A 14032-nucleotide genomic window follows, 5' to 3' on the forward strand; every position below is an offset into this window, starting at 1 on the left:
CACTCTAACCCTAATTTAGCCATAAGCAACTCTAAACAGGTGGGTTTTAAGTTGAGATTTAAAGGCACCCAGTGTTTCAGCTGTTTTACAGTTTTCTGGAAGTTTGTTCCAAATTTGTGGTGCATAGAAACTGAAAGCTGCTTCTCCTCGTTTGGTTCTGGTTCTGGGCAAGTGCAAAAACCAGCAGCATCAGCTGGTTGTAGAACTTCTGGTTAAGCCTGGGTCACTTCCAGCAGGAATATCAAAGTATTTCTTCCAGAATAACCAATCTACTGCAAAACTGATGGTGGTGTGGTTGACAAAATAGCGTTTGCATGAACCGTTAGGAAATTTTTGATATTGAAATTGTTTAAAGAAGACAGCAATTCACATTGATTTTGTTGCAACTCAAATTAGCTGTTGGCTCGTCAGCTCGGTCAGAACTAATTAGTTTTTGTTTAAACTGAGGTCATTAAAAGGGCTAATTACAACAGTTAACCCCACTTCTAAAGATCTGACTTGTCACTTTAAAAAGATCACATCATGTTCCCTGCTGTAATTATGACCCCAAAGCCAATTCCTTCGTCTTTGGTTCATAAAAAAATAAAAAAATAAAGTGACGATGTTTCCCTTTATTAATATAAATAAAACTATAGCTGGACGAATGGAAGTTGTACCAACATTGTAGTTTTCATGCACACAGATGGATACTGTGGCTTGCAAAGCAGCAGTGGGAGCATTATGCCTGCTTAGGCAAAAATCTGCCACTGACATTTGAAGTTGTTTGCCAAATGTTCGGTAAAGCTTAAAGGGACCATGAGGGGGCGAGCAAATCTCCAATTGGTTGAAAGATCAGTGCTTGGCAAACATGCAAGGTCTGAACGCCAAAATGTTAACTGCCCTCAACGATAAAAAGTAAACTGAGCATGCAGCATGTTTTTCAAGTTTGCAAATAAGAATTTGAATCCACAGCTTCTTGTAATGTCTAAATTTTCTGCAGAAAGCAAATGAAGAATTGTGCTATATAATAAATATTAGCAACATTGGAGGAACTGATTTTATTTTGCAAATGCAACAATGTGCCTGGAGATGCCAAAAAGAGCTGATCAGTTCTCCAATCCTGCTGTGTTGTTTGTTTATTTTGGCTGCATCTTATACACAACTCTAAACCCAAAGATAGAATCCTGTGGAGAAATTAACGTTGCACAGGCAAACACATCGACACACATTATGGACATACACAAGATTCAGACACAAGGGGATACATGTACTGCTCGGCCAGGGGGCTGACAAGTCTGTGGCTCCTTAACGGACTGAGATTGGTTAATAATTAATTTTAGGAGTACATAATTGATGGCCCACTTAAGCCAGAGCCTTTCCCAGAGAAAACAGAGACGGCGCGGGAAGCAGGGAAGGGAAAAAAGATAAAAGAGAAAGAATGGAGAAACAAACAGACTGGGAGTCTGAAAAAGGAATGGTGAGAACAGAGGTACCCTAAAGAAGCTGACACACAGACTTAAAAAAAGAAGAAAGAGAGACAGAGGGTTGGCAGAGTGCTGGACTACGTCTCTAAAACTAGACTAGCCACTAATTAGTGACATTGCCTAATTACGCCATTCTCCAAAGGAACCGAGAAAAAGAAAGAAAAGACAGGAAGAGGATGAGCTGTGAGAAGAAAAGTCAGTTCAGAGACATACAATCTGGATAAGACGGGAGGAGACTGACAAACAAGAGAGAGAGAAAAAAAAAGACAACTCTGTGTGGGGTCTGTGTCCGTAATAATAGAGAGACAGGTTGTAAAACATTACCTTGAGAGTCATCTCGCCCACAAATATGGCTGTAAAGATGTAGTTGGAGATGGTGAGAAAGACACGTTCCTGCATGAACAGAATGGAAATGAAGAGAGTCCTGAGTGTCGGAAACACAAAATGTGCCAATAAGGGCTTTTAAACCTTCTTTACTGCACCTTTTAGATAATAAGGCCGAATATAGCCTCGGAGAAAACTGTTATGGCATAAAAACTCACAGAAAGACAGGCATTTTAGGTGGATTTACCAGGCTGCCCTGCAGTATCTTGGGCCTCTCCAGAGCCACTGTGATGCAGTTGGAGAAGATGAAGACCAATACCACGTAGTCAAACAGCTTATGGGCTATGATGGACTGGCACATCAATCTGAACCTGGCAGGGGAGAAGATAATGAAAAGGAATACATGGAGAAGTTTAAATTCAATAAGTATTGTGAAACTGCTTTTTTGTACAGTATTGTGTTGTATTTTAATGTGTCACTGTATATCGTATCAATCTGTATCTGATTATGGTGTATCATATCATGTCATAAAAACTGATACAATTGGTATTGACCTAAATAAGACGACCATGGAGGGGCCCACTGTGCTTAAATACAATATCTTTCCAATCTAAATGGGAGCCAGCTCCCCTGATTTTGGATAGGAGCTTCCTTACATCTCAGAAAATTAAGTCTTTGTTTACATTTCTTCTAATTCAAATCAAATTACACGAACGGCGCTCGCAGATGCCTCCTGTGAGCCACGGTCTGCTGGGAGAATAGAACAGAGGGATATGAAAGAAAAGAACGAGGGAGGGCTGATGGCACAAAGAGATGGGACATCCAGAATAAACAGTGAATATGCATTAGAAAGAAAAAAAAAGCAAGTGACAGGGTATGCTGCCAGGAAGCAATTAAATATTTTGATTCAAGTGTTTATTGGAATGGATGAAAAGAATAAAAAAAAATCCAAAGATGAAAACGAATCAACAAGAAGAGAATTTATTTTGATTCTAAATGAAACACGTGTTTAAATGGCTTTTATTAAAATACTCAACTGTGTCTAATTAATCCTCTTCTTGCAGATTTTGACACAGCACTGTAATGTAATGCGTAACTTGATGAATTGACTTTCTTATTAAAAATCTGCACCCTGAAGCCTGTCTCTTGCTGTTTCACAGAAAAAGTGGCTGTTAAAAAAAATCCCATTCTTTGCAACAACAATCAATGCTCTAATGAACTTCATTTTTGCAAAAGCTTGGCAAACTGTCCATTCTATTATCGAGGTAGGAGATATTGACTGGTAATCCATTTTTAATACAGTGTTGATGAGATTCATTTTGTGGACAACTAATGCTTCTAATGAATGTATTAATGTAGTGCCGGCAACTCTGCCCTTCGTACATGAAAATGAATAAATGCAGAGGTAAAAACTTGTTTGCGCTGGTTCACAGAGATATACTAAGTTTATGATCACAGTTTAGATTATTATGATTTGTTGTTTGTTGTAAAAAAGCATCAACAGAAGAGTGTGAAAAAAACATTTCAAGTTTTTGGATCGCGTTCATCCATCCATCTATCCATTTTCTTGACCCGCTTTGTGAATAAAAAAAACAAAACAAAAGTTTGACATTTATCACAGTAGCGCTCTGTAAATCATTTACTGTATTTGTTAGGTAATATGAATCTACTGAAAAATATAGAGCTTATGGCGTATCTTATAAGAAATGTGGCATGGACAGAAGAAATGACCTTTGATATGGATGTTTTTGATTCTTTTAATTATTGCCTTTTTTCCAACTGTAGTTGAGTTATAAAAAAACTGTTGTATTTTAAAAAGGTAAACAAAACAAAGAAAAGAAAAGAATTTTGTATTTTTGGTATTATTTGGTATAAATAAAGATATATTTTTAATTGTTTCCATTTTATTCAATTTAAATCATGTTATTGATGAACTGATGGGTGACCAGGAAGTTCTGCGAAGCGCAGAACATGTTGAAGAGATAATGGCAGCTCACTTGTTCTGTGGGGAGAAAAGGAAGACGGACCAGTCCTCTCTTGTCTCGCACCAGTCCGGTCTGTATGCTTCTAACATCTTCTGGATGCGGAAGCACAAACTCTGCGAGGAACACACAAATCAGAGCACATGACGACACACACGCACACACCTAAGTAGAGTCACACAGAAATCAAAAGAAAGTGCTTCATATTTATTTACGCAAGTGCAACAGCTTGGACCAACATTAATATCCGTAACCTACCTAACGCCCCTTGTCTAAATAGTCCTTTCTCATCAACCTCATTTTGTTCATGCACAGGCCTGTTTACACCGAAAACAATGATAAGGACAAAGATACAAGGACCAGGTGATAGTGGCAATATAATTTACACAAAAGTACATAAAAAATCAGACACAAGAGAGCAAGAGATTATTACTTATGTAAAAATCTTGTTCTTCAACCTTAGAGCAAGTGGTTTGTATGTTGCTAATCCTTAAACCAGATTGTGTTTCTTTGTATCTTTGAAGATGCTCTCAGTGTATTAGGGACACTTGTCTTCATCAGTGCAATTGAAACTGTGTATCATTAGGAAACAGAAAGCAATTAGACTTTAAGTAGCTCCCTTAAAAAGACACAAAAAGTGACTCACATAATCAATGTCATCATCCAGGTCCTCCTTGTCCTTGTTGCGCGCGTTAACCTGGGGGAAGACATCAGTTATCAGGTGGCTGACAGGGTTTTCCCCTCTGGTCTGAGGCGTCTGCCGTCTTAAAGGCAGCTGTAAGTGTGACAGCGGGGTCTTCCCGTTGCAGTCCTGGTGAACTCTTTCGAGGTCACCACTGCTGCTGATAACCAGCCCCCCAGAGAAGCTCTTTTTTCTGTGGTGCAGCAGGTGGTGTGGATCTTGGGGTCCAGCCGGAACCTGCAGGACGTGGGGGAACTCCAGCGAGAGGGCTCGGCGGTCCCGGCGAGGTGCGAAACATCCGTGGAGATTCGGAGGGGGAAGCTGGAGACAGTGGGATGCAACAGCAGGGGGAGAGAGAAGAGACTCCTCCTCATCTGGATGGATATGATGGAGGTGGTGATGCTGAGGGGATGAGGAGGCACGGGGACCACGAATGCGAAGGCTTCCTCCGACCACCTGTCCAAGACCCCCGAGGCCGTAGCCATAGAAGGGCCTTGTGGACGTAGGAGTGAAGGCAGGACTGGCAGTAGGAGATGAGGAGGAGCAGGGTCGGCCTCCCAGGCTGCTCCAGCTGGAACGACGAGCCCACAAGGGGTGAGGCTGGGGGTGGAGCGGACGGCCCCAGTTGTGGTAACCTCGACCTGGATACTGAGAGAGAAAACCTTTGAAGCTGACGAAAATTCATTGTGATTTCGTAAATATGGTCTTCAAAAGATAAAATAGAAAATCAAATAGTTCATCAAAAGAGCTGTGTATTGTGATGAACTATCACTTTCATATTTCCTATTATTTTACATAGTTTATTCCATACAATTGCTAATAGCTAACCTATTTAATCTTTGACCTCCCAGCCCCTTCCACTTACCATAGCCCTCTTCTCAAGGTCAGCCCTGCCAAGAGAAATTACACTATTCTTTCTTGAGCCAAGCGAAAAGGTCAACTTCTCTCCAGGAAACAGACCAGCGGGCAACATAGATGGGTCCAGATGCCCATTCGGGGTTAGGGTACAAATTTTGGGGTCTGCCAAGAGAAGGAAAAGGTGGGGAAGCAAGCAAAAACATGAACAATGCTGTTAAGAGTAGGTGAGGAGAAAAAGTGGAGAAAAAGCTGTCAAAGCAAGAAAGAAGAAAGTAAGAAGTAATAAATAAGCCCCATGCCTCCCTTTGTTTGTGTTTCCTCTGTTGCTACCGTGAAAATCGAACTCACTCCATCACTATACACAATAAATGTCCTAAAACGATGTTATAGCCACCTCCAAGGGGCAAAGGCAGGTTTAATTTACAATAAATTGCCTTACAGAAGGCAGAGAGAAACTCATAATAGTGAAACAAGGGGGTCTCTGCCAGTGGTTTATCCATTTTTTGACTGTATCTTTTGGTGGAACTACTCTTCATAAACTTTAATGTTTCAAATGTGCTTTTTTTCATGCAATCTGACATTTAAACGGTGCATTTGGACTGAGGAGAACTGCGATCAGACATCATCAGACGCCTTCCTAATGCCTTGGTAAATACGGCTCCATACAGCAGGAGTCTATGGCCGATTCTTAGTGGGTTCGTTCCTGCTCTGTCAGCAGAGATGAGAGGAGACGAGCAGATGAAAAAGGTGCACCGAGTATGTAGTAAATAAAATGTGTTGGGCTTACATTTCAGCTAGGAAAATGGTGCTTAATGAGGCTTGCTGTGACTTTGATGCTTCAGAAAAAAAAGACTGATAAGAGTTTAAATTTATATATGTAATTTCAAATTCATTAAAAGTAGCTTTCCTTAAAGGAATGAATATTGCCCACTACCTTGCATGTGAAGTTTTTAAACAAAGCTCTATAGGTGGGGATGTCTCTCACCTTATATCACACCAAATCTTAGCTCAATATCTGTAAAACTGACCACATTATAGGCATTTTTGTGTTTGCTAAGGTCAGTTAGCTGTGGCAGCCATCTTTAATTAGGCTGACTTCATAAGTTAATCTGTTGTAGATGTATATGCAATTATTATTTTCTGTGAGTGTAATTAAAATCTGTCCAGTGGTTCATAAGGTGTGTTGCTAACAATTAAACAAACACACACACACACACCCTATGATCGTCTGTATTTCATGATGGCGGGCAATAAGCATATATTTTGTTCTTAATGAGCGAAACTCTACACTCTACACAAGCATTTCTATTTTAAAACTAGTAGTTTAAAAGAAGTTAAACAACAAGTTTGTCATTGTAAAATACTCCATTTACACTGTTTGGAAAGGACATCCATTATCCTGTCAAAAATGGTTGTCTAATTTCTGAGGTGAGAAAAAAAAAAATCTAAATAAACACTGCAAAGTTGTTGGAGGCTTTCATACCCGAGAGGTGCAGGGAGTCTTTTTGCTTGTCGTTCTCGTCAAAATTACAGGAAGACCTGTCATCGTCCGAGTAAGAGCGGTTTGCATCACCCTGTTGAAATGACAGAGAGGGGAAAAAAAAGTGGATGAGAGGGAGACAGAAAATGAAGCAGAGACTGAAAAGTAACTGTTAAACGTGTAAAAATAATGAGCTATTACTGGACAATTTAAGTAGGAACTGCCAATCTTTTTTTTTTTCTTTTTCTTTTTATTACACAATCATCTACTGGACAGGTCTCACCTACACCAACCAGTTAAAGCGGTTCTAAAGCATGTGAGTGTACGGACAAAAAGATTAAAATGTGGTTTACTAGAAAATTAAAAATGTGAACTGTGCTCGGTAAGAGATAAAGACATCTCACCTCAGCTTGGAAACCTTCAACCAGGATGGCAACCAGCAAATTAAAGAGCACGTAATTTCCAAATGTCATCAGAGCTACGAAGTAGAGAGCAGCGAAGGGAGAGGTGGACGCCATGCCGTTGTACAGCACCATGTTCCAGTCCTCCTGAGTGAGAATCTGGAGCAAATTATCACACAAAGTGGAGCACATATCGTCTGTTTGTTTTTGCATATATACAAACTTTTCTTCATGAGCATATTCCAGAGGAATGTGGGTGGAACGGATTTGTTTTAGTACCTGAAAGACGGTGACGATGGCCCAAAGCAAGGAGTCAAAGTTCTTCCTGTCAGGCACTGTGTCTCCTGCCTCCGTCTTCAAACTGAACTTGCAGCCAAATATGTGCATCCCCAGAATGCTGCAACAAAAGATTTGTTTCTAACCACCACTAAATTCATGACAGACAAGGAAAAGAGCAACAACAAATTATATAGGAACTAGACATATTTATTTTAAAGAAATAGGCAAATGCCTCTGAACAGTTTATGCACAAATAAAAAGACAAACGCAAAGTTTCTCCTGCTCTGTGTATTGTTATCACAGCCTCCCTCCCCTTACAGCCTCTTGCTAATTGATTTTCTCTGCACTGTACTGCACCTGAAATCAGCATGTTACCTGAAGATGAAGATAAAGAGCATGAGCAGCATACAGAAGGTGGCCACGTTGTCCATCGTCTTCATCAGCACCACAAGCTGCCGTCTCAGCGCCGGCATGAACCTCACCAGCTTAATGACCCTCAACAGCCTGAACGTCCTCAGCACTGACAGACCGCCATCTGCCTGGCCGATGATCTCACACACGCTGGGGTTGTGTGTTCCAACGGGCAATTATGTGGACAGAAAGAGAGGAAGGAAAACGTGGAGAAATAATAAAGATATGTGGTAATAATTGGCGGAATAAAAATGTACATTGGTATGATCTGAAGAAGAGACATCAGGGCAGGCCAATTTATGTTAAATAAGCTTCTCAGCATGTTCCAATGCTGCACATTTGTTACTTCTTTAATAAGAATAAAAGAAACATCAGTGAAAAACTCCACAATACTTTCAATTTTCCTTTGGAGTTAGTTAAAATATTTTTCATTTCAGTTTTTTTTTAGTTTCACAAGAAAATACGTCAAGAAAAAGTAACTTTTCTGGACATGATGGTTTGTCTTTCCTTTTATGTGTTAGAGCTTCATTAAATGTGCAGCATTTAGGCGTTTGTCACATGTTTGGACAAAAGGGACACAGGGACAAGATTTCAATTTTGGTGATTCACAGACCTGATGATGACAATGATGCCGTCGAAGATGTTGTACGGGTTCCTCAAGTACTCGAAGAAGCCAAAAGCAGTGAGCTTAAGGATCATCTCCAGGGTGAACATGCTGGTGAAGACAATGTTACAGATCTCCAGGACGTTGGTCAGCTCATCAGGCTGAGAGGTGGAGATTGTGGTTAAATAAAACGGGGAAAAACAAAACAGCCACTCAGTTATGAAAGCCCATACAGACAGTTAGTTTCACAAACTTTAACATGTAAGTTTAAGAGAAATCCTAGTTCAAACCTGATAGATAACAGAAAAGAGATTAAATGATAGGTGATACTAAACCAGTGTTCTATAAATAGATCCACCGTGGGAAAAAAATAAAATCAATAAAAAAAAACCCAATTGTGTATGCATCACATTTCTCCATCTGAGCTCAAAGAGGAGCCTCTCAAACTGTCAGTTACATGAAAGAAAAACTCACCTCTACCTGGAAATAGGAATGTTTTCTCACACATTTTGTATGCAAAAGACAAACTCACATCAGCAAAAATAAAAAGAAACGGGTAAGAGGAGCGTGTTCATTATTTCTGCTGCATATGAAACACAGGGAGAACAGAGGAGCCTGCTATCTGGGACTTGGCATCAAACTGCATACATATATGATCTGCATTGCATAAGTAGCTTTAACACAAATACACACACACACACACACACACACACACACACACACACACACACACACACACAAGTCCATTCTGGGCTTATCTTCATTTTGTATGTGCTTGTGCATGACAAAATTCACTTTATTCAAGTGTGCTTTGTGTATGACTGAATGTTGTGTTTGCACAATATGGATCAGATGCTTTCACTGATGCCCCCCTGTGAGTTTCACTTTCAAAGCCAGCAGAGAAATAGCCAGCCAGCCCTGCCAAAGTTAGCAAACCATGTCAGTGAAAAAAAAAAAAAACACCCCACATTTTCAGCCCTCCCCTCCCCTAATCCGCTTTCGCCTCCAATCTATCTCCATTCCCTCAGTTCTCCAGCCCCCCCTTTTTTCTCTCTCTTTCAGAGTCTCATTATCAGGCTGACCCATCTCTTCCCAGTCAATATCCTCCCGTCGATCAGAGGAAGAAGAGCAGGAAAGGAAGAGAGTGGATGAAGCAGAAAGAAAGGAAGAAGAGACAGTGGATAATGTAAAAAGAGGAGAGATGAGAAAACAAAAAAAAAAGTTTTGGGAGAAAAACACATTCATGAAACAATCTAAATCTCAGAAGGAAGCTCGAATTTGGCTATATTGTTTTATCTTAAAAGGCAGTGGTAGATACAGCGTAGACATTTTTAAAAGCCTTTAGGGAATGCATAACACCCACAACCTTTCCTGCCACAGTTTTCTTTTTTTATTTTAGATTGAGAATAGATTTATAGCCATTTTGGTCAAATCTTAAAAATAAAGTTTTGAATAAACTCCTGCAATATTGTGACATCCCATGCAATCTGTTAGCCCTCAATATATGTGTTGTATATGACTCTCAGCTACTACCACATCAAATTTTATCTCAGTATCTGTATAATTGACTGAATTATAGCCTTTTTTGTGTTGTCTAAGATCAATTAAGCAGAACACCTTGAATTGGGTTGACTCTAAAAGTTATTCAGTTGTAGATGCAATGATTACTTTCAGAGGGTTTCAATAAATATCATTGAGATATTTTACAGACAGACAGGGCTGACTCCAAGAGCTCATGCCAAAGTTTTAAGCAAAGATGTTGAGCAACGTGTTTGTGTTGGGAATCACTCCAAACTACTACCACACCAAATTCCAGCTCAGTATCTATAAAATTCATGATATTTTGCTCATACAAGAGATAAACAAGAACACACAAACACACACCCATGCACACACAGGCACACACTTTTTGGCAGCATGTGATAAAGATGATTAGTTCATTCATTCCTCATTTAAAGATCCACTGATATGAACGCCGGACGAGCTGCAGTATAAAATGTGGACTTGAATGTAAACAAACATAACAACTCAAACTTTATTCCATTACACCTGCTCTAACCTTGATATATGTCCACAACTAATCCTAAAGCACAAACAGAGGACGGCAGATTTATTGCTATTGACAAAGCTATCACAACCGTTGACATCACAGTTTAATTCAGACAAAATACCACCATTACTCCCTCCTCAGTCTTTCTGCCTCTTCTGTGTGTTCCTTCTTCTTGCCCCATTACCTCTCCCTCCTCATCTGTGGCTATCCTCTTATACTTTCACCATCTTCTCCCCATGTTACATTTTACTTGTTCCTGAACTTTCCATCCCCTGAAAATCTTACGTTCAGTCGTACAACAGAAGTTTTCTCCTCCTGTTGTGTTTTAGACATGCATACTCAGCATGATGTTGCTTCAATATGACTGAATGACCTCCTGTAGCTCAGCATATAGGAAGCTTGTTCTCTGACTTAATGAATTATTAAAGCTGTTCAGGAGCGGTCCAGCAGAAGTGAGGAAAAAACAAAGTCTTGTAAGTTGATTCTCTGTAATTAGCTGCAGTGTAGTGTACATAAAATTGCAGCTATATTCACATCTGGTGCTGTTTATGCATTCACTTAAACAATAACAGCACATATGTGTAATGTACATTTTCTACGTGCTATAACACTAAATCAGAGATGCATGAATACAGGAGGGTTGTGGGATGGGTGAGATTTACCACCTTAAAAAGATAAGCACATGTAAGTTTGACATCCATTTCCAGGTCCTGAATACACTGTTGCAGATTTTTTTTAAAAATGAAATAAATAAATCAATTGATAAAAAAAAGCATGCATGTAAAAAAAAATGCTAAAAAAATGCTAAAAAAAATTGTCAAGCCGCACCACTAGGTGGCGATGGCAAGACATGAAGCACACGTGAAAAATACAGAAGAACATTCGGATCCTGGCTGATTTTCACAGAACAACTGCGGCCCATTTTGTCTTTGACACCATTTAGGATTTTCTGTTTTCTCTCATTCAGGCACTTTATTAGCGTGTTTAACACTTAATGATGACACGGTCACGATAAACTGGTGGCCATATTGATTTGCGGTAACTCCAAAAGCTAATCATTTGTACATTTACATTCATTAAATTACTTTCTGAACGTTTCAATAAATTTGTCCAGTGGTTTATGATATATTTTGCTAACAGACAGACAGGGATGATGTTGACTCCAAAAGTTAATCAGCTGTAAATGTACAATCCAGTAATTAGTTTTTAAAAGTTTCCTTAAATCTGTCCACTGGTTCCATAGATATTTTGCTCAAGCTACAGACAAACACATACAAACAGACAATATTATCTTCAGGCAATAACTAAATCATTTTAAATTTCCTACATGATAGCAGTAAAAGATTAGTTTTTATGACTAGTATTTTGCTCTACTTTACAAGATGTTTTATAGTGTACCTATGGAAACTAACATACATTTTTAAGTTGAAATCTCACTGTTCTCACAAATATTTTTTTGAAACAAGTAGTTTTCTTTTTGTAGAACAATATCACATGCTTTTATTAATCCTGTCTTTTATTCTGTAGAACCTTTGGCAGAAATAAGGCCCAAAAGAAACAAAAATGAAGCCAGTGTACTCACATATGGCAAGATGTGTTTTCCACATACTGTACATGCCTACTCCGTCATGCACGCTCATTTAAACGCAGTAAAACACAAGGAATCAATGTAAAAAGTGTTGTGTAACCGCCGTCTGCCTTGCACCTCGGATCCCACTCTGCTCACTTGTACCCCCCACCCAACTTCCCTCCCCAACTTCCCTCCCCAACAGCCCTTCGTTTATTTTTAGAGACTTTGGAGATGAGAGAAAGAGAAAGCAACTACTCTGTACACTGTCAGAGAGTGAGGGGGTGGATGACAGAGGGAGAAGTGGGGAGGCAGCAGGAGGGGGGAAAAAATGAGGAAGGTAAAAAAAAAAAAAGAATCGGAGAAGAGAGGATGAGACACTTGGGGTAAGACAGGAAGGATGGAAGGAAGGAAGACAATGAGGAACAAAAGGATGAGGGGGGATTTGCGAACTATAAGGTGCATAAAGAGGTTTAATGGAGGAAATAAAGGAAGTGAGGCAGAAACAAAATTAGAAAGGAAGGGAACAGCTAAAAAGAAAAGAATGGCATATTCTGAGGGAGGGAAATGAAGGGGAAATGAGCTGTCTTATGTAACAGCTTGTGAGTCTTTGCCTGCATGTGTTCCTGTTGGTGCATTAGCACAAGTCTAAAAAAATGATTTTGTTTGGGCTCACGTAGGCTGGACAAAAAAACATTTCTGCTTGAATGTGAGTTCCTGGCAGGCATCTCCCACTCGCATTCACAGACACCTGCCTCGTCTGCTTCTGAGGAGCCTGGCCGGTGTTAAAAAGCCAGCTCTGTTTCATCTGCTGTTAGGCTAAATGTTTATACCTCTGTCAGGAAACCGTGTGGCACGGATGCTCCACTCCCACGCTCATCTGTGTGAATTTCATCTGCCATTATAATATTTCTTTCATGTTGATTTGTTGGAGTGAGAAGGGGGGGGGGNAGAGAAACGATCCCGCCAACACACTCTGTTGACACTGTATGCCAATCTAATTGACTGCAATGTTCCAAAACAATCAGTATCTCTGCTGGTTCACAGCTTTCAGAGTAAGTGCACAAATAAATAACTGTGTTGTCTCAAATACAAAGGCAGACTCCAATGAAACCAAACATAAGGGGTCAAAAATTGAATATACAGTGTGCATATCACAACACTATTTGCATCAGCAAAGCAGCACTGCACATACAATCACCATAAAAAAGTACTATACATTTCTTTCAAGGCCTGCAAAACACAATAAAAATGTGTCATCCCTGCAGTATATCAAAAATGTATCGCCAGTGCAACATCAACATGTGCAATATCAATATTTCAAAGGACCAATTCAATGAACTTTAACCTCCCCTGGTGCACACAGCCAGTTTAGAAGATAGAGGTCGAGATGAGTGTTGTGATGACAGAACAGAAAGAGAAAGTGCAGAAAAAGTGGATTCATCGCAAATTGTTTTGTGATTGTAATATTCAGCAATTATATTGAAATTAGTTTTTTTAATTTCTTAACCCTCCTATTGTGTTTTGATCAAATTTGACCTTTTAGTAGTTTTCTCTCTGAAAATAAAAAAAAGGTATTTCCTTTGATGTGATTTGCAGTGATGAGATTTCATGACTTTGTCCAAAGAACTTATCTGAACAGACAAAATGACTTAAGATGCTTTTTATGAAATTTTGGGTCTTATTTAACTTTGTTGCACCTCTGTGGTTCCCGTTTAGAACTGACCAACCCACAGAAATGACTGACTGAGACATTCAGACATTCGGTGTGAAACTGACATCAACAGAAGTCAACAGAACCCTGAAGTGCACACACAGGAACACACAGAAACACACAAAAAAAACAAATGTCCTTGATAGGTTTTTACACATAAATAACACGTTTTATCTGTAAACTTGTTGATATCAAAATAATAATAATGTATTTTTTT

General features: G+C 39.4%; 2 protein-coding genes across 6 annotated transcripts in view; one reads left to right on the plus strand and one right to left on the minus strand.

Annotated features, from left to right (window-relative positions):
• mapk8ip3 (mitogen-activated protein kinase 8 interacting protein 3) overlaps positions 1-14032 on the plus strand; it is a gene marked incomplete in the record, with an annotated part of 1049817 nt that overhangs the window by 180091 nt on the left and 855694 nt on the right.
• Positions 1-14032, minus strand: part of cacna1ia (calcium voltage-gated channel subunit alpha1 Ia) — a 79601-nt gene that overhangs the window by 35204 nt on the left and 30365 nt on the right. For all 5 annotated transcript variants that reach the window (XM_037978656.1, XM_037978655.1, XM_037978653.1 and 2 more), the window contains exons 9-18: positions 8494-8645; positions 7845-8030; positions 7470-7587; positions 7194-7349; positions 6793-6883; positions 5317-5471; positions 4416-5099; positions 3785-3885; positions 2035-2158; positions 1788-1856 (exon numbers count right to left, since the gene is read on the minus strand). In XM_037978656.1, the coding sequence (XP_037834584.1) occupies positions 1788-1856; positions 2035-2158; positions 3785-3885; positions 4416-5099; positions 5317-5471; positions 6793-6883; positions 7194-7349; positions 7470-7587; positions 7845-8030; positions 8494-8645 (1836 nt within the window). The remainder of the gene's footprint in view (positions 1-1787; positions 1857-2034; positions 2159-3784; positions 3886-4415; positions 5100-5316; positions 5472-6792; positions 6884-7193; positions 7350-7469; positions 7588-7844; positions 8031-8493; positions 8646-14032) is intronic.

Source organism: Kryptolebias marmoratus, linkage group LG12 (genome assembly GCF_001649575.2).
Source record: "Kryptolebias marmoratus isolate JLee-2015 linkage group LG12, ASM164957v2, whole genome shotgun sequence".
NCBI lineage: Eukaryota > Metazoa > Chordata > Actinopteri > Cyprinodontiformes > Rivulidae > Kryptolebias > Kryptolebias marmoratus.